Below are 24,802 nucleotides of genomic sequence, written 5' to 3' on the forward strand. Positions count from 1 at the left end.
TGAGGTATGGATGTATCAAAGGCCTAAACTAATGGTTCTCAATGGGACTGCATAAGCCAATCACCTGTGTGCTTTGAAAGATCCTGTTCCTGGGTCCACCCATCAGATTGTGCTTTGTTTTGTCTGGGATGAGGCTCAGGCATCACCCCAAGCTTTTAAAAGCACCTCAGATGATTCCAATATACAACTAAGGTTGAATAACCTTGACTTTGATCTGTAGTTTATGTTGATACAGTAAGGCTCAAATCACACACACAAAAAAAGGAAAGCCACACGCACACGTGTATTTGTGTGTATATACATACACAGACCTCAAACAAAATTTTGAAGAAATCACAAATAGCAAGCTAAACTGACCCAGTAAAATTAAAAGCACACCATTACACCATTCCCATCACAAAAGGAAAACAAATATTGAATATATACAATTCGTTTATTTAATAAATTAATGTCATTCAAAATACAGTGCCAGAACATTATGCAGTTGAACATGCTAGTAATGTTTGTCATGAAGCACCTGTGCTCATGGTAGATTGACGGCGCCCCGCTCCTGCTAGTGGTTCCTGGGATTAATGCCAGAGCAGCACTGGCTAGCTGCTCATCTGCACAGCTGGGGCAGAGAATTCCTGAACAGTTCACCTTTCTAATCCTACCCCCCACACACAACAGGTTAAAAAAAACACACCCTGACAGCTAATGGGTATCTATACACAATCACTCTACAGTAATGCTTGTTATTAAATTAAGATGTAATGACCTGGTTAACCCACTCTAAATCTTTAAGATGGAGAAATACAACAGCAGCAGGTAGTTAAATGCATGAGCCCATGTTAATGTAATACAGAAAGTGGAGGCATTTACTGATTAAAGCTCCACTCAGACCCGCACAACGAGGGACTAGCAATCCTTACTGCAAGCCCAGCAACTTAAGTCCACATCTGGTAAATGACCAGCTGATTGGAAGACCTGTATTCTAGACAAGTATAAGTTAGTGAAAAGAGAATACATGCACCTAATAGTATAGTTAGACTGATCCTGCAGTCACAGCTTTCCCTGTGCAACACCATAAAGTGGAAGATCTTCCTCGACTATAGTATAGGATTTAGACATTTCTATACCAACATGGACATTAGTGTTAAGTGCAGATGAATTAATTACACTGAAAAAAAAAAAAAACTGTATTCCAGGACTTCGGAACAGAAGCACAGGAATGAAATACATATACTAAAAAAACCTCAGCACAATTTGTGATATACCACACTAGGAACAGGAAACTATTTTAATAAGTGAACTTTTTGAACTGTACATACACAGGGCTAACAATGTTAGATAATCCAGATTCTATGTTCTCGTGATACACATAAAAGTTTCTCAATTATTGGATAATCTATTTCATATTATGGAAGCATATCTTTCTGTAAGACTCACTGATATATATTATACTGATGCAAATATTAAGTAGGGCATAAAAATAAAATTTATCAAAGATAGATTTTTATGTACTCATATTTAGTCCTTTCATAGCCTCTCTTGTTTAGCAAAGAAAATGACAAAGCACAAATCAGGCGTGCAGTCCTTGAACTCCCAACTATACAGATGGTAGTGCAACCATGTCTCCGTCCAGTTCAAACTCCTCTGTCCCATCCGGTGAAAAGAGATAGGTTGGTGGTTTCCATGGAGATTCTTCAAGGCAGGACGGATAAAGTTTCCCCACAGTGCATCGAAAATCTCTCCCTAAGTCCCACAGTACACGTTCCGATATATGCTGCCGCAGAGACCACCGGTCAAGTTCCAAATCATACTGGTAGGTGACGTATTTAGCTCTCTCATTTAAGTGGGTTTCTCGCATAAACACACACAGAGAATTTGAGATCACTACAGCTCTGACACAAGGGTCTGAGTACCTCTTGGCAGGGATGTTGGCTGCCATTTTCCACTCATTTTTATTCACATCATAAATTTCCACAGTTACCGAAGACCCATCTACAGGGCCAGACGGGAGTCTCACGCCAGAATTGGTGGCAATGTGCAACCCTCCAATATAGAAAATTTTATCACCGAAAGCTGCGGCTGAAGCAAAAGACCTGCTAGTCTGTCTCATGGCCATTTCTACCCACGAATCAGACCTTGGAAAGTAACAGTACATGAGGTTCAGTGTCATCACATAAATGCAGTCGTGAACCACCACTGCTGCGCTCCACTGCCAAGCGCAAGGCAAAGGGCTTACCATTGTCCACTCGTCCTTCTCGGTGTCATACCTCTCTACAGTCCTCCGGTTAAGTTCTCCACCTACGCTGTCTCCTCCGATTGCATAGATGTAGCCCTCACAGCAAACCAGAGACGGCTTTACGCGGACGAAAAGCATCGGGGTCTTTGGAAACCAGGTATTTTGCTGTGCATCAAACCAATAAAAGCAATTCACAGTTCTGAAGGCAGTCTGAAGTTTGCTGGTTTTACTGTGATTTGTTTTTGTGTTTTTCAAAGGAATCTGACCACCTGCTATATAGATATCATTATCAGGAGTCACAACGGTCCCCACTTTATGCAAATCAGCTGGTGGGCTGCAGAGCTTGTAAACTTTTTCTGCTTGGGGGCTGTAACAGACAGAAGAGTAAAGACTACAAGAATTTTCTGAAGATGCTTCAATGAAAATCATCATTTCCTCTTTCGTCATTCCAAGTCTCGGTTTGAAAAACTTGGGCATGGACTTATACAGACCTTGAACCACTACAGACTTATCATTGGGTGGCAGACCCTGAAACCAAGCTCTCTGCGTTACTTCTGAAAGTGCATCGATTCTGATTTGGCTGAGAACTGAAGACAAATACTGGGATCGTGATTCTGTGTTGTACTCTAGCCACAGCATAGCAGCCTCACGGACTGTCTCCTCCTTTTCCACATTTAAATTGTCACTACTGAGAATGTCTATCAGTAGGTCATGTGACAGCTGCATGAACGCTTCCTGGTGATACACGGCAGTGAACTTGTGCTCCACCATTCTTTTAGCACTTTGTTTTAATTCCTCACAACTGAACAGGTCAGCAAAACTCAACAATCGCACACAATTTTCTGCATTTATTTTTTTAATTAAATATTCTCGACAACGCTGTAACACATCTTCTACCTAAAATGAAAAAACAAAAAAGGATAAAGGCAGGAAAGACAAATTTTATTTTTGTGTAACACACAGATGTATTAATCAGATCCCAATACTGTAGTCTTTATTTTTTGATATGTATGTTTGGGCTAAGAGATAATGTCTTCATAGTAATAAAATTAGAAGACTATGCATTGCTTTGCATTTCTTCTTCCTGTGCAGTGGCCTACTTAACTAACTGCCCTATTTACAAGGTATTAGTATAACATTAAATATGCTTTCAAAAAACTAAATGGACTTAAGGAAAAGGTCAGGAAATTCACTTATAAATTACACACTTTTCTAGGCTTTAAAAATATATAATTAAGAGAACCAAATGAAAACGAGAAATAAATCACAGTACAAGAAATGATTATTACTGAATAGCTGGAATCTGGTTTTATGAACATGGACAAGATAGTCAAATAAAACCAGAAAATTATGTACGAATTATCTACTTTTACGAAGGAAAAGTAGATCTCGGTTGAGTCTTAAGTGCTACCTACTATACTTAGTCACATCATAGTGGTCAACTAGAAGCAATTTACGGATTCAAAACCTGGATTGGCCATTCAGTACTTGTACAATATTACACAAGTGGCTCCACTTCTCTCAGCCTCAGTTTTCTCTTGGATAAAATGGGGAAATCCTTACAAATGATTATTGTAAAGCTCAGATGAAAACCCATATAAAGCAAAGTACAGTAACATTTCATGTGGTTAATAGTGGAAGTCATAGAACCAGCCAAGTCTAGCCAGGGCAACCCAGTCCATGAGGCAGTCTTATTTTGTATGTGGCCAACAATATGCATATGGGTTTCATTAACATGGTAGGAACACAATTATAAGGAACAGTGTCACTATTTACAGTAACAAAGTGTTCTGGAATCTAAATTTCCTTAAATTCCTCAATTTGTTTAGCAATTCTAAAAAAAACCACTTGCTTTTAGTTCCTGGCTTTAAAAAAGTTAACGAAAACTTACAAGCTATGGAAAGACAACGCTTACATAGTAGGCATTTCCGTTTTGAGTTTGGATTTATGACATGAATGCCTTTGATTCTGAAGCACCAGGAAGCTACCTACTATGGCCTCAGTTTCCCCAGTTATAGGTATCTACTATAGGTACAGTATTTTAGCTTAGTTTCAATACTTCTCTTTAAGAGATCAATATGGGCACATGGCTATCCTACATATTTAAATTTGATAATTTCCAGAAGAATCCTGAAATTATCCGTAAAAAGCTATACCACTGAAAATTAGTACATCTAAGCATTTAGCAAAAAAACTGAAGCACTTTAATGAACACTGTTAAAAATTACTTTTACTTGAAATCTAAATTCTCAGGTATATTAGGCAGAATATGAAACTAGTATGAAATTTTCACTTATCTTTTAAATTCATTCCCATCATAAGACTAATTGAGATAACTGGGTGATCAAATCCTATTGTTTTCCCCTTAACACATTTTAAAAAGACAAGAAAACTTTTACTTAACTAAAATCTGCAACAAGAAAATTACACAGATACGGGAAATCACTGATGAAATATTTCTTGAATAAATAAACCACGGTTAATGTATATAACAGAGAAAACTGCTTACCTGCAGGAAGCAAGCTGTTTCATAAAGCTGTTCTACAGTGCTGTCATTTATTGCCAAGTTACCCGTGTATGCGTAAGTTATTATAATCTGTAAGGTGGCTGCATCTACATTCCTCAGGTGTACGTGGGTCTGTTTGCTTTCACTTAGTCCACTCATGAACATGGCCCTACAGCAGAGAGGGGGAAAAAACAAAGCTTATGGTTTAGTGTAAAACAAATTTAGAGCTAAAAAGAAAAAGTAGACAACATGGGATGTTTATTTAGGATATTTGCTACTGGAAAACTTATTAGGAAAACTTTTGAGGGAGACAGGTATACCAAACCATCCCACCATGCCGTTCTGAGTGAATATCATCAAAATTCATTTCGGGCATACCTTGTTTTATTGCACTTTGCAGAAATTCTGTTTTTTACAAACGGAAGACCCTCTACCAGCGATAAGATTACAACCTGCTGAAGGCTCAGGTGATGGTTAGCATTTTTTAGCAATGGAGCTTTTTTTAATTAAGGTATGTACAATTTTTTTAGACATAACACAACTGTACACTTTAAATAGACTGCAGTATAATGTAAACGTAACTTTTATGCACTGGGAAACCAAAAAATCGTCTGACTCGCTTTATTATATCTGCTTTATTGCAGTAGTCTGGAACCAAACCCATGACATCTCCGCAGTATGTTTGTAACTCCTTATGTTCATAAAATGAAATACTATTTAGCAATAAAAAGGAACTATTGATATGCATTAAACACAAATGAATTTCAAAAACATTATGCTCAGTAAAAGAAGCCAGATACAAAAGACTACATATTAAATGATTTCATTTACATGAAATGTCCAAAAAAAGCAAATACATAGAGGGACAAAAGGGAGATTAGTAGTTACCGAGGGCTATGGGTAAGAATGGTGACTGTAAATGGGTACAAGATGATGGAACTTTCAAATTAGACTGTAGAGATGGTTGTACTATCTCTGTGAATCTACTAAAATTCATTTAGTTATAGGCTTAAAATAGGTGGATTTTATGGTATGTAAACTCATCTCAATGAAGCTGTTAAAAATTTAATTTACACAAATGATTCCCTAAAAATATGCAGAATCTATTATATAGAGGAAACTATGCTGGAAAAGGAATTAGCATTGTAGAGAATACAAAGTAGAATGGCCATTTATTGGTGACAGGTGAATAACAATGCAAAGACTATTACTGTATGTAAAGAAGAGAAGTGTCTATAGTGATCAAAAGCCGGTTTCACAAGTCACTAGCTTGGGCCCCTTCAGAAGATGAGGAAGATGAAGATGATGAGGAAGGCATCCAAAACAGATAAAATCATGACTCCAGGGAGAACATAAGACCCACTTATTATTCCAGGGGCATGGCTGAAAATAAGGGCTAATACAGGAGACTAGAAAGTGAACTGGAAAGATGAGAGGAAATCAGATCACAGAGGGCTCTCAAAATGAGACATAACAGTCTAAGTTTTTTCTTGTAGATAGTGGAGCACACCAAAGGGTTTTGAACATGGATTTATTACATAATAAAATGTATTCTAGGATGAGTACTTTATATACTGATAGACTTCAACTGCCATAGGCTAGAGACAGGAAAACTGGTCCTGAGGCTACTATTGCAATAACCTAAATGAGAAGAACCTGAGCTACAGTGGCAGAAATGGATACAAAAGCTACATATGACAAAGAACCAACAAGATCTGGTCATTTAATCAACAAAGGGAATAGGAAAAAGTAGGAAATAGACAAGGAAAGAATCAAAAGTCTCTCTTCATTTTCAAAGAAGTGCCTGAAAAATATTGTTCACTATTGAGAGAAAAATTGTAAGATCAAGGAAGAAAGTTAATCCTGGGAAAATGGCGAGTTAAATTTTAGATAGTTATTTTCAGGTAAAAGTAGTTGAGTCAAATGGAATTCATACAATAATCAGTTAACTATTTAACATTACCAGACTTAGGAGGTCAGGCATTAATGTGGTGAACTGTGAATTATCTACCACATGACATGTGTTAAAGCTGAAAAAGTTATCTGAGGGAAACTAAAACCTAAAAGAAAAACCCAGGCAGAATCCCAAGGACCAATCTGAATAGAATTCAATTAGGATAAAAAAAGAAAAATGAATGACCGAAGGCTGAGAAAGATTCATCAGAAAAATAACCACCAGACCAGTACAATGCTACTCAGGGCAAGAGAGGTGGGGTGTCAACCGTGGAGTCAAGGGTAACAATCACTGCTAAAGCACTTAGGTAGTCACTGGTGATGCCCAGTGTCGTCCAGAAGGACAACAGCTAAGCTTCAGGCAGCCAGCGGGTGGAAGAGTGGCACAAACCACATCAATCAGGGTGGTTGATGATTTCCTCCCGAAGAATACAGGATGGTCATAAATAAACCCTACCAAGTAATGGAGAGCAGAAAGTGTTCTTGAAAAACATCCAAGACATGACAAGAAACCCTCTAAAAACTGCTACTGGCTTCATCTGTTTGACATGGGAGAATGGGAGATAACCAAAAGAAACCTGAAAAAGAACTCTAAGAGCTCTGAGAAAAAAAAAAAGATTTAGGAGTCACAGTAGTTTTTATGTCTATTCCAGTAGATGGTAGTAACTGTGGAAGAGGAAGTAGGGCATGGGAACGGCTGACTATACAGATGACACTGAGACAGGTTATCCAAGGCTATGGCTTATAACACCAGAATGGACTGCCGTAAAGGAAACTGTGCTTCCTAAACACCAAAGCTAACCTGATCATGAATATTTTAAACAAACGTTTTTAAGACAAAATACTGAATTACATATTATAATAGGCTAAAGTACCACAATGAAAGAGATGTTGAGTAATTCTCTCATTAGGGGTCTAAAATGAACTGTAAATGTTACCAAGAAGTAGAAACTACTATTTCAGTGGTTCTTCTGATTTCATATGTTCTACTGATTCTTGGTGGGACCTAACTGGTAACTCAAACTACAAAGGGAAGAATGTATCTAGTTCAACAGGCAAAATTTCTAATAGCAAATTTCTAGTGATAAAGACTGATAGCAACATTATGTATATGTAAAAATACTGAAATCTATAAACCTAGAAGTAAAATCCAGTTGAAGAATACCTGGGAAAAGATCAAATTATTATTGTGGGAGTATATAATAATCTACCCGGTCCAGAGAAAAGGTATGTCAGAGAAAAAAATTAATGTGTTTTTGTATTGTGGATTGTGAAACTGGCTCAGGCACAGGATTTTAAAGATGAGTAACTTTAATCTTAAACACGTATTAAACAATTTTACTTATTATTATTTCTATTTGAATTATCTGTTTTGCTTTAGGGAGAATATATTCTCTCAGAAGATGAAGGATGCTAAAGAAGAGAACTAGCTAGTGAAAAGGAAATAATAGTAGCCTTAAAACAACTGTGCTACCTTTAAGACTGTAACATTAATGAAAGATTTAAGTTTCTTGGTCTTAAGGAAAATCAATTCTAACCCAATCAGTTAAAGATAAATAATAACCTCATAACTAGAGAATTGAAAGAAGTGTTATTTATATAATCACAAATAAACTAAATGAGAAAAAAAGGAGAAGACATCTAAATAAACTCATGTGTTACTACCTGATAAAGATGATGATACTGAAAATATCAGACAGAATTTCTGCGTAAGTTTAAAAGTTAGACTAGATGACTGCTAAGATTACTACCACAAAAGATTCTACTGATTATAAATGTCAATCTGAAAAACCACAGTTAAGGCATAAAGCTCTTTCCAATAAGGGGTAATCAATTTATAATTAATGGCCATTATAAAGGGAAAGCTAATGGGCTTAAGTATTGACTGATTACGAAACCTCGAATTTCTAACACCATTTACTAAACCAACAGATGTGGTGGGGAAAAAAAAAAAAGACCATCGCAATCATTTGAGAAGCTTTTAAATACACAAATTCTGAAACTCTAACCCAGCCAGACCCACTGAACCAGAAATTCTTGGTTTGAAATCCAAGAATCTCTCTTTGTAAAAGCAACCGAAAGGACCACTGTTTGCAAAGATGCCATGCTAAGAAAAGAAAATCAGTGTCTGAAATACATGAAAAATCCGTAGCTTAACCTGAAACAATTGCAGATACAGCAAAGGCAACTGGCCTTTGGGCTTTATCTTCTGTAATCATCGTGATGTGTGTTGCACTGAGGAAGGTGAGGTTTCTACACCTTCTATGTACATGAAGATTAAACCTGTCCTCTCCACAGCTGCCATTAAAGAACAGCAGACCCATCAATGGACAATTGGATAAAGAAGTTATGGTTCATGTGCACAAGAGTATTAGCCAAAAAGAAAAAATGAAATCCTATCATTTGCAACGACATGGATGGACCTAGAGTTATTCTGCTGAGTGAAGTAAGTCAGAGAAAGATAAATGCCATATGATTTCACTTATATGTGGAATCTAAGGAACAAAAGAACAAATTAATTAAAAACAGACTCACAAATATAGAGGACAATCTGGTGATGGCCAAAGGGGAGAGGGGTAGGGGGTGCTGGGAGAAACGGGTGAAGGATTAAAGAAATACTAGTAGCTGATAAATGATGGCACAGGGAATGCTATCGGCAGTAATGTAATGGCTGTGTGTAGAGCCAGAAGAGGGAAAAAGAGAAATCAAGGGGATCATTTCATAAACTATATAAATGTCTAACCAATGTATTGTATACTTGAAACGAATAATAAAATTAAAGAAAAAGAACAGGAGAAATTAACATTCACTGCTGATCTACACTTATGACTACTAATATTTGTAGGAGAAATACAGTGGTCCACATTTAATTCACCTTTACTCACCCTGTCCCTTTCGAGTATTAAGTAAAAATTCAACCTAAAAGTAGAAAACAAATAAAGGAATTTCTATGCCTTGGCTTCTATTCCTCTCATGAAACACATAATAAAGAGAAATCCACTTAAAAAGATTAAAAGTTGCAAAAGACCATATAAAGTTAAGCTTTACTTATTTGTCATTAGCAAATAACCAAATCACCTTCTAAATTCTGAGGCATAGAGAAAAACAACAATGTTGTTATTTATTAAATAGTTTAATCTGGCAAGAAGTCTGGTAAGGCTAAAGGATCACAAGTGGTAACAGTAAGAAAAAGGGAGAAATATTTTGCAAAAGAAATGTCTTTAACATGTTTTAAAAGTACGAATTATCCTCTAAAAGTTATTATTGAGCCTACTGTACTTTAATTTATAATGACTAGTTTAATTATTTTAAAATCTCAAGTAAATAAAAATTATACCATTCATTTTTTTAAAGGTAAAATAACATTCCGAATTTTTCTGCCTCCATCATTAAAGCTTTTCCCTAGTCCATTTCAACAAATTTCTTGTATTTAAACTGTTGTAAAAACTTTTTTCACCTGTTCCTTACTTATACACGTGAGGGAGAGATTTAGAAAGCACATCACCCTAACAGAAAATTTAAGCCAAACATTGACGTCTATTTTTTTTTTTTTAATTTAAATGATGCTTAAAAGAATTCCTAAAGGGGACTAAATACTAGACTTTGGGTGGTGAGCGTACAATGCGTTATACAGATGATGTATTATATAACTGTACATTTGAAACTTATATAATGTATTAACCAATATCACCCCCAATAAAATTAAAAAAGAATTCCTATTAAAACATTAAAATAAGCTAATGTTTTGCATCTGAAATACAAACTAATCAAGATTATAGTACTTACCTAAAATAAGAGCTACATGTTGCAAGAACCATCTTATGACAAGGGAATTCAGTGCCCTCAACAATTAACACTATGTCAGTAAACAACTGCTGCTCATAAAACAGTTTTAACTGTTCCAACAAGGACACAGCATACTCAGTATTGATCTGCCTCTCGTCTTGAGTGGACATGACTGTATTCCATTAATATCTCCAGGAGTAGATTAGAAAAGTCAGTCTTAGTGATGGAAGGTCAAGTGAATGCTTCAGAAATAAAGAAAGGAGAAACTCTGCTTGCTGTTATCTGCAGCATTCAGAACCAAGACTGACACATTCACTAATGAATAGTATCTTGTTAGAGACTTAAAATCACTCCTAGGTCATCCTGTGTTAATTAGGTTCTTCAGAGTTTTTCAACACAGTCTGCAGACATCTTGCTCAAATTTGCAACTGTTGTGCAGCTCATGAGCGAGAGGGAGTAACACACGAGGTAGATTTCGTGGCAACATCCTATGTTCCGTGAATCTTCTGAAGTAACTAAAAAGAAAGTAAGTTCAGTTAGAGCATCCAGGCCAGTGTATTTTAGAATACATTTTTTAAATGGCAGACTTAAATAAAAATTATATTTATATGAAGTTCAACTTTACTCGTTACCATAAAAATGAAACGTGAGAAAAGAAACATTTTTAAAAGTCTATTACATTTAAAATAAAAAACAGACTGGAGGAAATTAACATTTGTATTTTTAACTTTTTGCCTTCCATACAATATATAAACATTCTAGAAAATAAGGAGCACATAATAGGCATACATTTTTAAAAGAAAGAATTTAAATTACCACAAAGCCATATCTCCCAGTTGTTTAGTGGCAGTACATGACCACGACCATGATTTAAGTGGGGGAAATAAAACCTTTCTCATGCAGAAATTCTCATTTTGGGGATACATTTTAAATGCATTCACAAAAGCTTTATATTTAATTTACATTATTAAACTACATGGTAGACTCAATTGATTTCCAAAGTATAAATTATATATTTTTAAAATCTGCAGTTCAATTCTACAAAGGAAGTATACATAGTAAACTTAACTTCATATAGTGTTTCCTTCCTAGAAATCTTTATAAAAGCATACAGGGAAAAAAACCAACAAAACTTGATAAAACAGACTTGTGTTCTTATATGGAAGACTCCATATTAAACAAATATGAATGCTCTCACAATATGTAAATTTAATACAAATCCAATCTAAACCCTATTTGCAGAAGATTCCTTTGAAAGAATGCAAAAGAGTTGCCAAAATATTTGGGGGGGAGGTCAAGTTTTTCCTCATGACTTATCAAATATTAAAATGTGTTATAAATTACAACAAACCCAAGTAAACATACGAAAATGAGATACAATAAATATAAACATGGCATTTCAAATAAAGACTAGCTTATTTCAACAAATAATGTTGGAACAACTGGCTAACCACTCGAAACAAAAACCTAGGTTTCAGTCAGACTGCATATGGTTCATCAAAAGAAAACTCCAGCTGAATTAAAGTTTAACTTTAAAATGTTATTTGGAAATCAGTATTTACAACACATGGCAAAGAAATTACAAATAAGGAAGAGGAAACCCCAGGTAGAATGCTAGTAATAGTTAAAAATTAACTCTTTTCTAATTAGATGACTCAGTTTCCATAATCACAAAGTGCTGTTGGCATGAAACCTATAAATATGAGTATCACTGGAATCACTAATACTTTTTCTCACAAATATCCATATGTCAAAGAGATCATGTTGTACTTCCTGCCCGACTACACTATAACAGGAACTGCTAACCTGATATAAACTGTCAAATTTCCAGCCAAGTTAACCATGGAAGTAACTAAAACAGGTGCAAAGGCAGAGTGAGACCTTAGGTCATGCAAGGTAATGACTACGCTCTTCCAGATCTCAAAGTTACACTATAAATTTAAGATCTACTACCTCTAAGGTTAATAATACCTAATATCACTGGCCATTTTCACATCTTAATAATGCAGCAAGGCCCAGCGTTAGTGAGGGCGTGGGGATACGAACATTCTTATACTGGAGTGTAAGTTGATACACAACTACGAGGCCTTATTCAAAACTCCTGGAGCTAGACATGTTCTGGAATTTTGAATTTTTCACATTTTATAGAGGTAATATGGCACATATGTCATGTATTACAAGACTCTTGCAAAGAGTCGCAGGCAGCACTCCTTAAACATATTACTATCTTTACTGCAGAAAATAAGAACTGTGAAAATACTACATATAGCCTCATGTTACTTCAGATCAGGTTGTGCAGGCAGTTTTATTAACAACTTGATTTTAAGAGCTTTCTGAATTTCAGAATTGCAAGTGACATTATAGAGGGCATATCTGGCACTGTAAATGTTTAATCAGTCAATCTATCAATTCTACTTCTAGAAATTTATCTTACAGAAATGCATGCATTAATAAACTGAAAGTCCTAACCTGTCCCAGCTACAGGGCCCCAAATCGTCCCCATCCATATTTAAACCAGGTGAAAGAACTAGCGGCCAGGGCAGGGAGAGATCTGGATCACACACCTAGACCCCAGAATTCCTTGCAGGCTAGCTGTACAGGTTCACTCTGCTAATTTCTTTAACCTCATACTATGATCTGATTTTTTGCAGTGACTTTTTTGGGCCCCACTTAATTTATGTCCGGGTTTTACTAGATTTGATTTTTCAAATCACATGCATGAAACTGTTAAAACAACTGAAGCCTGCCTTTAGAAAATTACAGTAAGCCAACTTTATGTAATCCTCATTACCACTGATTTACACATCTTTATTTCCCATCCTCTTCTTCTGTAATGTAGGGTACAAGTTCTTCCTGATAACTTTTATTTAGGATATCTTAACATTAAAATAAGCATAAAAAGTTAGGTCATTCAGATATCATATTAAGCAAATAAACTTAATAATTTAAACAGATCTGTGTCTAGTACAATTCAAATGTTGCTTCTCTGGAAACACGGCCTTCAAAATTTATTAACTAAAAATGTGAAAAGTTGCAAAGCTTATGATGATCAACCAAAAGCCTTCAAATGCCTGTAACATTTTCTACAAGATTCCTTCTCTCCTAAAAACAAAATTTGAAATCAATATCCTAAATACTCTGAAACATTTCACAAAGTTCGTACTGTTACTTAATTACCAATGATTTGACACATTTTACAAATTTTCCTTTTAATATATTGTCATGTATCTAAAATTTGTTCTAAATACATCCTGTTATCTGTAAAAGTTAGCATCCTTAACTCAGTAATTTTCAAGTATCAAGTTAACTTAATTCTCTACTACAAATTAATGGCTACTTAAATCTAACTCAACAAATGTTTATTGAGTATTCACTAAGTGTTGGTCACTGTACTCTTAAGTACTCAGACTGAGTTGCCAACCACCAGAGCTCCAAAACACCAAGTACATTTATTCTTAGTGGAGACTACAGCCAAAACCATGACTATGATTTAAAAACAGAGTGTTTTAAACCAAACTAGACACACTCAGTAGCCAAAAGAGGTGAGCAAATGAGTGAAGCAAGTTGGGTATAAGAAACATTTTTCAAAAAAAGAAAAGGAACATTTTTCTTGATATCTAGCTGTGTTGATCTTTTTCGAACTTTTGATATACAATAAATGTTATTCTTCACCATAAGAAAAACTGTAGTGCAAATAAAATGAACAAAGGAGGTAGTTGGCACTTGCCCCGACTAACAGTAGTTCACACTGCAGAGGAAAGAAAAACTTATCGAAGACCTTCTGAATTTATTAACATATGCAATGATTATCTAATCTAAAAAAAATACTTTCAAAAGGCGTACTACTCTCTTTTCTCATCACGAAGACAAAGGATGACTTTGTAAACCATAAAGTCTCTATCCCAAATACTTAACTCTGTTGTCATGCCCACAAGCAGCAAAGACAGTATGTAAATGAATGGACATGATTGTGTTCCAATAAAACTTTATTTACAATAACAGGCTTCAGGCCACATATACCAATCTCTGTTTCAGGCTGCTTCTTGATCAAATATTGAGTCAGTGACTAATATGCATAATTCAAGTTATTTTTCCTGGAAAAATGTCTTCCTTTAGATCACAAAAACAAGGAAAAAGCACAAACCTTAAAAGCCTAAATGTAATATCTAATCTAACCTGTATATATTCCACATTTATTTTCAACTGAAATATTTTAACATCTCTTACCTAATCATACAACTGCTTTCTCTACCCACTGCAGGTTCAGTGGGCTCATGAAATACTTTTTATCTACTGTTAAGTACCCTACGCTAAAGGTTAAAGCGGGGCGGAGGGGGGAGGGGGGAGCATTCCTAAGATACTGTTGAAAAATGCTTACAATGAGAAAAAACTATTATAGTCAGTAACTTAAATTACCTTATTTCGTCAACAATATAACAGGTATGTATATCTACGTGTGTATATATATATTTTTTTAGGCAAGGCAACCCTTGGTTGACCTCAAAGATTGCAAGGACCTTGTCAGCTTACGATCCCTTATTTTTTTATTTTTTACACCTACAGCACCTTCTAGGTGGCCTCCCATCCAAGTACTAACTAGATCCGACCCTGCTTAGCTTCCGAGATCAGACTGGATCCGGCTTGTTCAGGGTGGCATGGCCGTAGACAGTATCTACATATATTTGAAAAATAGATGTATACAAGACAATGCTTGTATAAGGCAATTTAGTGAATACACGGATTTGTTCAACGAATTGGAGATTGGGAAATCACTGTTTCACTGTTACATGCCACAATTCCTGGTACCAAGCACTTCAAGATTAATTAGAAAGTCTTATATTGTAAAGCAGGTCATTAGAACATATTCCACAGTGAAAAATGCCAACAACAATTAATGGGAGTCATATAAACACAATACAATAAAATTCAGAATCTAATAAAGTACAATGTATCTGACATAAAAACCATGGGCATTCTTATTTCTTTTTCTAAGTATGGGGCTCAGTTTAATGTTTTTGATTGATGTGCTTGATGGCAGAGAAAAACAGCAATGAATAAGGTTGGAATGCTATACACAGGATGAACTCCTTCCTACTCTCTACCCACTGACTTTATATAAATAGAGGACAAAGACCAACTTATTTTTAAATCTAAGGGCTTCCTGTAAATGCAGGAAATGTATGTTAATTGAGATTGTGAGAAAAAAAAGAAAAAGGAAAAACTTGGGTTCTAATACATTTTGTCTAGAATATTCAAACCTCTAAAGTTCTACTGAGTGAATTCCATCACACAAAATAGTTTCAAAATAAACTATTAACTGATCATTAGGATTAAATCAGTCAGCAATCCATAGTAATATATATAGTTCTATTTAAAAACCTGAAACACCTAAGGAACATTATTCCCAACAGCTGTTCCTCCCTTAAATAATCAATGAGACTATAAAGTAAGTCTTCATAGAGCTAGTCTGATTTTTCATTTTCTCCACAAGATCAGAAATGTAGAAAAATCCAACTTTCAAATTACTTGTACTTCACACATTTAGGTTGGTTGTCTGAAATCGTCACTTCACTTTCTTATAAGTCTTCAGCTGTAAAAGCCAAAAATGCCCAAAAGTCTATCTGCAAAGAAAATTTACAAGTATGACTATAATACGCATAAAGAATAGTAATGATAAACTTTATATTCATTTTGTAGATTCTACATGTTGATATTAAAGGAAGAGGAATCAAGATTAGAGAAAGCTTTGAAATGGTGAAATTTAAAAAAAATTCCAAATATTTTCAAACGTTTCATAGGTTGATAGCACTGGTTTTTATAGGGGGAAGGAAGGTGTCTAATTTCACTTTGAAACCTAGTTTTCATTCCCACAGGTGTGTCATTTGTCGTGCCCTTCCACTGAGAGCTACAGAAACAAATGGAACAAAGCCAACTTTTCCAATGTGAACTAGGCAAGACCAAGAGGATCAAGGAATAAAGAATTAAACATTGAATGTATAAATGAGCCTGATCAGCAATTAATTGAGCTGTGTACATTAAATGAAGGAAAGATAAAAAGATGAGAAGGTTGCCAACAAGGACTGCACAGAACTTAGAGAGTAGGGATAAAACAGTGATAGAGAGGAAGGGCAGTGGGCTACAGGTCATCATTTGTATGAAGCACTTCCGAGTTGTATATTACTGACATAGGTGGTGCTGCATCTTCTAGTGCATCAAACGTCAATACAGAAAATCGAAAACTTTTGTTAGAAAGGATCCAAGGCTTTCTGAATGTCAGTATTGCCAAAAACTTAAGAGCATGAACTGTGGAGCCAAATTACTTGGGTTGAAAACCCAATTCTGCAACTTATTAGTTGCGTGACCTTTTTAAAGTTATTTCCTTTGTGCTGTAGTATGCTTCTCTGTAAAATGAGAGAGAAAAACAGAACTCTTCTCAATGGATTAGGATTAAATGAGTTTTATAAACAGCCTGGAACAGTGCCTGACACATAGCACTAGTACACAAATATTTGCAATTATTTTTATCAATGTGTTCACTGGTCGAGCTTTTTGCAGCACTTTCCTAATTCCCAAATCTCCAAACCTGTACCAGGTCTAGGGCCCCAATTACGAGGTCTCAACACTTAAACACAGTTCTCTTTTCGCCTTGGGGAAATGGTATTATTTTAGATAAGAAAAATTCATTCAAGGATTTAGGGAGCATCTTGATGGTACAAATCATAAAACTAGTTCAACAGACTAATCTTGAGAAGGCTGATGCCAGGAGGGCACCAGCCATAACACAAGCTTTTCTTCATTGCAATGAGGAGATAGGTTCCTCCTCGAGAACAAAATATTGGTGCCAGAAACAGTTTGCTTTCAAGTTATCAAAACAACCCAGACAGTTGAAAATGTTTGGAAGGCTTGGTCTTCTGATTGTCAACCACTACAAAAACAGAATTTTTTTGAGTTGTGACAAACATCAATTAAAAAACTTTGCCTTTTGAAGTTTGATCAACTTCAGTATAGCATCCCCTACTCTAATCAAATTCAGAGCTTAGGTCTATCTCCCTGTATTCTTCCTTTCTAATCACACTGAAAAAAACTACATGGCTCTATCAATTATGCTCAGTACCCTAAGTAAATTCAGGTCACAAGTATAACCTTCTGTATTACATTATGACTAATAAGTTATCTCACTTTGAAAAAATTAAACAGGAACATAAGAGAGACGCCATTTGTGATAGAATAATGTTGTGTGTAGTACGTCCTTTTATTTTGGATATCACTTTTCTTCCTCTAGCTCTGCAGTGACTAAAGAAAGCTGGCTAAATATTGACTAAAGCAAAATCAACCCTAACTTTTTCACTGGGATTTCATTTTCCAACAAGTCAATGATTTTTCAATCACAAAAGCATAAGAAAGTATTTCCCAGATAGTCAAACATACTCATGAGATCATTAAAGGCATAACCACTTAACCATGATCATGACTACTGAAATTTGTTTCTATAAAAAAAAATTTAAGGTAAACTGAGGAATACTTAGCATCCCCTGCCTACCATGAAGCAACATGTCACCACTTGTCAGAGGTATGGGAGTGGAACACAGAAAGGGAAAGTTTTAAGGCGTCTCTTATTAAATAATTATATTTTTCCAAAGCTCCTACAATAATTCCCTTCTTCCCACATCCAGAAACTGCAAAATCCTGGCAAAGGAACCAGGAGTAACCTTCATATACTTAAAAAGTTACTTCAAGTCAACTTGTTATCTTAATATTCTGAGTTATTTAAATATTAGTTGCTCTATTCAAACTCCACAAAACTGAAAACGAGATATATTAAGAACTCTGACGTTTTCATTCATACACTTTATAACAGGACCGATCATTTTTCCTGGTCTTAGGAGGGCAGGAAGAAAACTTTTCTAAATAAACGTGTGAAATCTTTGGGAAAACCAAGGTATACTTTAGTTTTTAAAGCTGCATTCAAGTTTCAAGTTTATTACCCACCTTAAACACAATGTTTAATGTTTGGATCTTATAAAAATACCTCATTTCCATTAACCAGGAAAAAGAAAATCTATGGAGAAGTGTAGACTTTTAAGTACTGTGACACCTGTATTCCTTCCCATCTCCTTACAGGCCCTGTGAATAATGTTAACATTTTATGGTAACGCTTCTTAGGAGAGCAAAAAGAAGAGCTCTATCACTTAAAACCCTTCCTACAAAACTGTGTGTAGAGAAAATAACACTATGTGGGAAAGTGTGGACTATAAAGCCTTCTCAGAAATGCCACAGTCCTGTGGAGTTTACTGACAACAACCTCTTGAGGATTTCAGGGCCCGATCTAAAAGGCCTTCAGTAAGCACTAGGCCAACAAAAGATCAAAGTGAAGAAGCAAGCTTAATATTGTCAGTAACCAAATGGAAAGAATAGCAAAATTCCACATTATCAAGACTAGAAAACAAGGGACTGGTTTTACTTTCCAATTTACTTTAGGTCAGAGGAAAAGTTCCTTTGAAAAAAACGTCAGGGTACAGTCCTTACTAAAGGTTAACTAAGTCACACTGCAAGAGATTTGAAATCCACGCTGCTCGAATTCAGGCAAAAATTCACAACTGCGGGGGGCGGGGAGGGGCGGAGAGGGCCCCCCCTGTTAATTAGCTGCCTCAGTAGAAAGTATAACTTCGGTCGCTCAGACCACACTGCCGATACAGGGTTTTGTTTCCGAATGCCTGAATGCTCAGTGAGCCAGACGTACAGATTCGTATATAAACAACACGTGATCAGTCCTGCGCCCTACGTTTTTATAGCGCTGATATGAAAGACAGATATTTCACACAAACGTGCCCTCTAAAAAGTTAGTTTTACATTTTAAATTCTTTCTAGTTTCACGCGAAGCAGATAATTCTAGAGATCTGTAGTCTGTAGAGTGCATATACCTTTCCTTTTGAGGTAGCTATAAAAAAAAAAATCTTAAGATTGCTAAACCAGGGACAAAAAATACATGAATTCAAAAGAATTGCTCCACATCAAACTAAGGGATATCCTTGTACTCCACGAGTTCTCAATTCATAAAGCGAGAGAAAGGTGGTCGAGTTCAAACAAGTTAACGATTTCGCAGTCTAAAGTAAACACGTACACAATTTTCCGTTTCAAAGGGCAGCTTCTGCTTTCTTTTTAAAATCATTAGGTCACAATGGGACCTCTGTTCATCTAGACATCTCCCGGCTACTTCAGATGTGCCAAGAAAGAGAAACTGCAGGCAGGGCAGGCCCTCCGCCGGCCCACCATGTCGCGAACACGTCGCCAGCCCTTGAGGGAGACGGCTATATTTTGGCAAGGGCGGGCGTCAGTCCGGGCCCGGGCGCCGCCCGGGGGACCCGCGGCCGAGGAGGCGCCGGGGGACCGGGCCGGAAACGCCCCCGCCGCGCCCCGCCGGCCCCCCGCCCGCGGCGGAAACGTCTCGGGTTTGAAAGATGCCGCCGCCGCCGCCCCCCGCCCGCCGAGCCACAAAGGGCCGAGCCCGCTGCCGCGCTGCCCTCGTACCCCAAGTCCTCCACACGGCGTCGCGGGCTCCCCCTGCCCGCCCGCCTCTCCCGGCGCCGGCGACGCTTCCTCACCCGCGTCCCTCGGTCCCGAGGGTTGGGGTCCAGCGCGGCCGGCGACCCCGAAGGCACTGGGCTCCTCGGGCGCGGCGGCGGGGGCGTGGCCGTCCCGCCGCGGCCAAGGCCGGGGTCTCGCCTTCGCCTCCCGCCGAGGAAGGCTGGCGCCGCCGCCGCCGCCGCCTCTTCCTTCCGGTTTCCCCTCGCGCCCGCCCTCGGCCGGTCCGTCCTGCGCGGCAATCGGCGTCCTCTGCGGGCGCCGCCGCGCGCTCCTCAGGGCCCGACCACCGCCAGACTCCTCCCCCGGGAGCCGCGCCGCCTCGTCAGCCGCGGGCCGCTCCCGCACCGCCCCCGCGGCGCGCTCCCGCCCCCCGGCGGGCCCCCTCCACCGCCCCGGAACGTGCGGGCAGCGGGCCGAGGGCCGGCCCGGGCCAGGCTTCCCGTCGTACGGCTCGCGCGCGCCTGGCGGCACCAGCGGCAATTTTGCAGTTTCCCGGGTTCCCGAGACCACCCCCGCCCCACGCACCCTCGCTTCCCCCGCCCTTTCCCCGTGCTGGATCCCACCGGAAAGCCAAAACAATCGGGTCCGCGCAGGCGCGAGGAAGGAAGCGGAAAGAGCAGGAAGGGAGGGGGCCGCGCGAGGTGCCGGGGAAGCTCCGCTGAAGGGGGTTTCCCGGGGAAGGTCAGCGGAGGGCGCGTGCGCGGCGGAGGGCTCCCCGCCCCCCGGCCCCCAGACGCGCGGGCCTGAGGAGCTCCCGGCTTATCCTGGCGGAAGGAGAGGCCCTGGAATTTTAGGGGGTAGGAAATCCAAGCAGCACAGTACCAGATTTTGTGCTGTGGGCTGTTTTCTTCCCCTCGAAATACAAAAATATGCAGGGTAGGTCGGGGAGTGGGAACGAGGAGGACTAGACAACACTAGACCAGCGGAATAAGGGGAGACTGGGCTCTTGGCTGAGTGGGCTTTGTCCTCTTGGCCCCTTCTCCCCCAAACACGGCCCCTGTTCTCCAGAGCATGTTTGGTTTAACGATCTCACCAGAAAGGCTCCATATCCTGGTCTCTCAAGGCCAAGGAACAACTCAGAGAAGCCCCTGAACGGCCCGCAGTTTGGGGGAGAGAAACGTCGGGGTGCGGATGGGCGCCTCTCCATGGGAAGCCTTCTGGATAGTTTTGTGCCGCATTGCGGGCAGCTACCCGCTCCCGCCCCCCAGCAAGTTCCAAAGGAGTGCCTGCAGTTTCACAAAGCCAGGCCTCTGGAGCACCCGGTGCCTGTGGCCCACACTGGTTTGCTTAACTTGGTGCGGCTTGCTGACAAGCGGAAAGCTGTATGTTTGCTCTCATTTGTTAGAGGTTATGGATCAAGGATTGTCCGAAATGCCCACACTGTCGTCACCTACCTTGGTAACTTCACTCTTGGCATAAGCCCTACCTGGAGAATGTACTCGACTAATTATAAACTAAAAGCATATACGTTACTGAAGAGCTGCTTCCTGTAGGGTAGGCTAGATGAACTGAATGCTCACGAAGATGTGTGTATCCGGGACTACTACTGACAAAGGATTTTTCAATAGAATTTTGAAACTAGATTCAACAAATCTCCATAGAGTGCCAAGTATGCTATCACTCTGCTTAATCTCACTAAATGTTTAAGAATTTTGATATTAAACAACAAAGAAGCCATACAAAATATTGTCACTTAACATGCTCTGTGCCAGACTGGATCCTGGTGATGCAAAGTCCAAACAAGAAGGTGGAAAGTACCAAAAGTACCTATGGTAAGAGTTGTGTTTCATCCTGTAGACAGAGCCATTTAAGATTTTTAGGGAAGACAATATCTTCATAAGATTTTAGAAAACTATATTTTTAAATTTTATGAGTTTATTTGAGCCAAACTGACAACATATATTCCAGGAAACAAGATGTCAGATGCTCCCTAGAAAAAAATAATTCTGAAGCATAGTGGATTTCGGACTGGAAGTTGGATACAGGTTAAGAGGCTGTTAAAAATCCAGGCAGGAGATGGAGAGAGTCCAAACTCATTTAGTGAAGACTGCGAAGAATGGACTTGAAACTAGCTAAATACTTGGTTCCTAAGAGGATGAGGAATAAATAAGTGAAGGATGACTGAGTTTCCTAGTTAGAGTAGATAGTAATATCATTCTATAAAGAGAAGCTAACTGTGAGGATGAAGGAGAGAACTAAAACTCATTTTAATAGCTGAACAGTTAGGAATGCATTTGGCTGCAAGAAAAAAAAAAAGCCCATTGCAGTGACTTAAACAAATAAGTCTCTTTGGTCATATAACCAGTCTGCAGGTAGGCAGTTATCTTTGTTGATTCAACAGCTTAACAGCACAACCACAATTTCTGTGATTCTTTTGACATTTCCCTTATGGTTGCGAGATGGTTACAGCGGTTTGAGCCTTTACACCCTTGTTCAAGACAGGAAGATGGAGAAAGAGGTGGCTTCAGCAACCTATGTTTATTTTTTTTTCATGAAAGTGAAAGCTTTCTTAGAGCAATACCTCATACCACCAACTCAGCAGACTTCCAAATCTCATTTTTAAGAACAGCAATTTGGCCAACTATAGCTGCGAAGACAGTTTTTCCAAGTTCTAACAAGGCTAGAGGGAGAAAAGCACTGAGAACGAATGTTGCGTCAGATAAATGGCAGTCTGCTAGTTAGTTAATACTTACAGCATTGCTTTTTAACGTTTAAAACACTGAGGGCTGGCAGGCTGGATTGATGTATCTAATGTTTCAAAGAAGTTATTCTTTTCGTATTTTATCTTAACAGAAAATAACAGATTGAACATTTATCTTCAAATATTTGTACTTATTTGCCATTCCCTCTGTCAAGGTTGCCATCCCGGTAAAAAGTCTCAGAGGCTATTAGAACAATTAGGAAGAAGGAGGATGCTGCGGGCAGAGGAGGCAGACCCACTGCATCTGGCAGATCGTGGAACGACTGTAGGGGACTTGGCCTCAATAGCATCAACACCACCTAAATTTCCTTACAAGTCTTGCCTCTCAGCCTAGAAGCTGAACAGTCGCAACTAGTTATTGTATCCAGTTGAGGGAGATCATAAATCAGTATTTTCTAGCAATTATACTAACTTTTTTGGCATGTACATCAGCCCCCATGTGATCTGTATCCAAAACTAGGCACATAACATTGTTTCAAGCATTCTTTTTTAGTCAAAAAGGCATTTTTTTAAATTGAGTGCCAATGACCGTGAAACAGTATCTTTCTAAGACTGCATTTTAAACATTGTCATGATTCTAAAACAGACAGAAAACATTGTCATGATTCTAGAAAAGACAGAAAATTTCTAAAGTTGAGTCTTTTCTTTGCTTAACCATATCTGAATGTTATACATCATAATTACTTAAGATATTAAGATAATGCGAAATATTCTTAATGTTAATTTTAACCTACTTACAAATCTTGGACTTGGGGGAGGAAGTTACTAGGGCCATCTCTGAGGGGACAGTGTATTCCAGAGTTAACGCACAATACATCCTCTCCATCTTGCTTCCCTGTAATAATACAGAGAAAATCTAGTTAAAATGGACATCATTATGACAGGGTAGTACGAGGAAATTCTCTCTGGTGACAGAGCAGTTCTGCATCTTGATTGTGGTATAATAACAACTGATAAAATTTAATAAAACTATATAGAACACCTGAAAATATGAGTGCATACGAAAGAGATGAAATCTGAGTTAGGTTTGTAGTCTAGTTAATTGCATTATGCCAATGTCAATTTCCCAATTTTATTAATGTACTGTAGTTTTATAAGAAGTTACCAGTGGGAGAACCTGGGTGACGAGTACCCAAGGAACTCTCGGTACTATTTCTGCAACTTCTGAGTCTACAATGATTTCAAGATAAAAAGTTTCTTAAAGTGTACATCATTCAACAAAGACTTATTTTAATACCCTGGGATACAGAGATAAAAAAAACTCACAGAGAGATGGGAGTATTAGAGAGAAATGTCCAAACGAACCAACAGTGAGATAAATTCTGTGAAAGCAATAAACACATGGAGTTATGAGAGTACATAAGAACAAGCAGGTCAAGAAAGGCTTCTCAAAAAGTGGAGCAGGCTGGATGGAAAAAGAAGGGAACGAGCAAAGGAATAGAGCAGGGTCAAGACGTAGAAGATTAAATGAGCCCCGCTAGACTTCACTACTGTATGTTTTCGTTGCATACTGTACTTTTTAGCTCATCGCCCTTATGATTATTATAATTAAATGTCTTTATAATGTGAGCTCCGTGAAGGTGAAAACCACTTTTATATCTTGTTAGTTCTCCAATGCCTTATGCAGTTCCAGTCTAGTCACTCAAATATTTGTTGAGTGAACGGGGTCATTTACTATGCCCGGAACACAGAGTACCTGTGAGAGAATGACAGGATATCTGGAGAGGGAGGAAAGAGATAGATGCAGAGCATGAAGGGACTTATATGTTAAGTTTGGACTCTATCTTAAAGGTAATGGGGAACTATCAGGTAGATGATTGTTGTTGTGTTTTAGAAAGATAATATGAAGGGAAGTATAGGAGAAGCAAAATGTAGCAATGTCCCAGTGGTCAAAATGTAACCTTGAGTAGTTTGTGCCTTAGCAGAGGAAAGCAAACTAGGCTGTTAGTAATTTCAGGTCTTGCCCTGGGGATTATATGTCTATCAGCCCCTGAATGTCCTAGGACTTTGTTTTGTACCAATAATAATAATACCAACAACAAAA

The 24,802-nt window shown here is 38.3% G+C and overlaps 1 protein-coding gene across 2 annotated transcripts; it reads right to left on the reverse strand.

Annotated features, from left to right (window-relative positions):
- Positions 1-414: 414 nt before the first annotated feature.
- On the reverse strand, positions 415-20,303 carry KBTBD2 (kelch repeat and BTB domain containing 2). 2 transcript variants are annotated; one of them, XM_039862704.1, is made up of 4 exons: positions 20,075-20,303; positions 10,473-10,987; positions 4,737-4,902; positions 415-3,124 (listed from the first exon to the last, which is right to left on the reverse strand). In XM_039862704.1, the coding sequence occupies exons 2-4, from the start codon at positions 10,640-10,642 to the stop codon at positions 1,589-1,591; spliced, it is 1,872 nt and encodes a 623-aa protein (XP_039718638.1). In that variant the 5' UTR covers positions 10,643-10,987; positions 20,075-20,303; the 3' UTR covers positions 415-1,588. The 2 variants fall into 2 exon arrangements, with proteins under 2 accessions (XP_039718638.1, XP_039718639.1); XM_039862705.1 differs by lacking the exon at positions 20,075-20,303 and adding an exon at positions 19,594-19,728.
- Between the last annotated feature and the right edge of the window lie 4,499 nt (positions 20,304-24,802).

The sequence above is a fragment of the Pteropus medius genome, unplaced genomic scaffold (assembly GCF_902729225.1).
Source record: "Pteropus medius unplaced genomic scaffold, Ma_sr-lr_union100, whole genome shotgun sequence".
NCBI lineage: Eukaryota > Metazoa > Chordata > Mammalia > Chiroptera > Pteropodidae > Pteropus > Pteropus medius.

Excerpts from the sequence above, each read along its gene's own strand:
- KBTBD2 (XM_039862704.1), bottom strand. The coding sequence starts at position 10,642 with ATGTCCACTCAAGACGAGAGGCAGATCAATACTGAGTATGCTGTGTCC. Across the intron at positions 4,903-10,472 it reads ACATGTAGCTCTTATTTTAG|GGCCATGTTCATGAGTGGAC; the intron begins GTAAGTACTATA and ends TCTCTGCTGTAG. Across the intron at positions 3,125-4,736 it reads AAACAGCTTGCTTCCTGCAG|GTAGAAGATGTGTTACAGCG; the intron begins GTAAGCAGTTTT and ends TTTTCATTTTAG.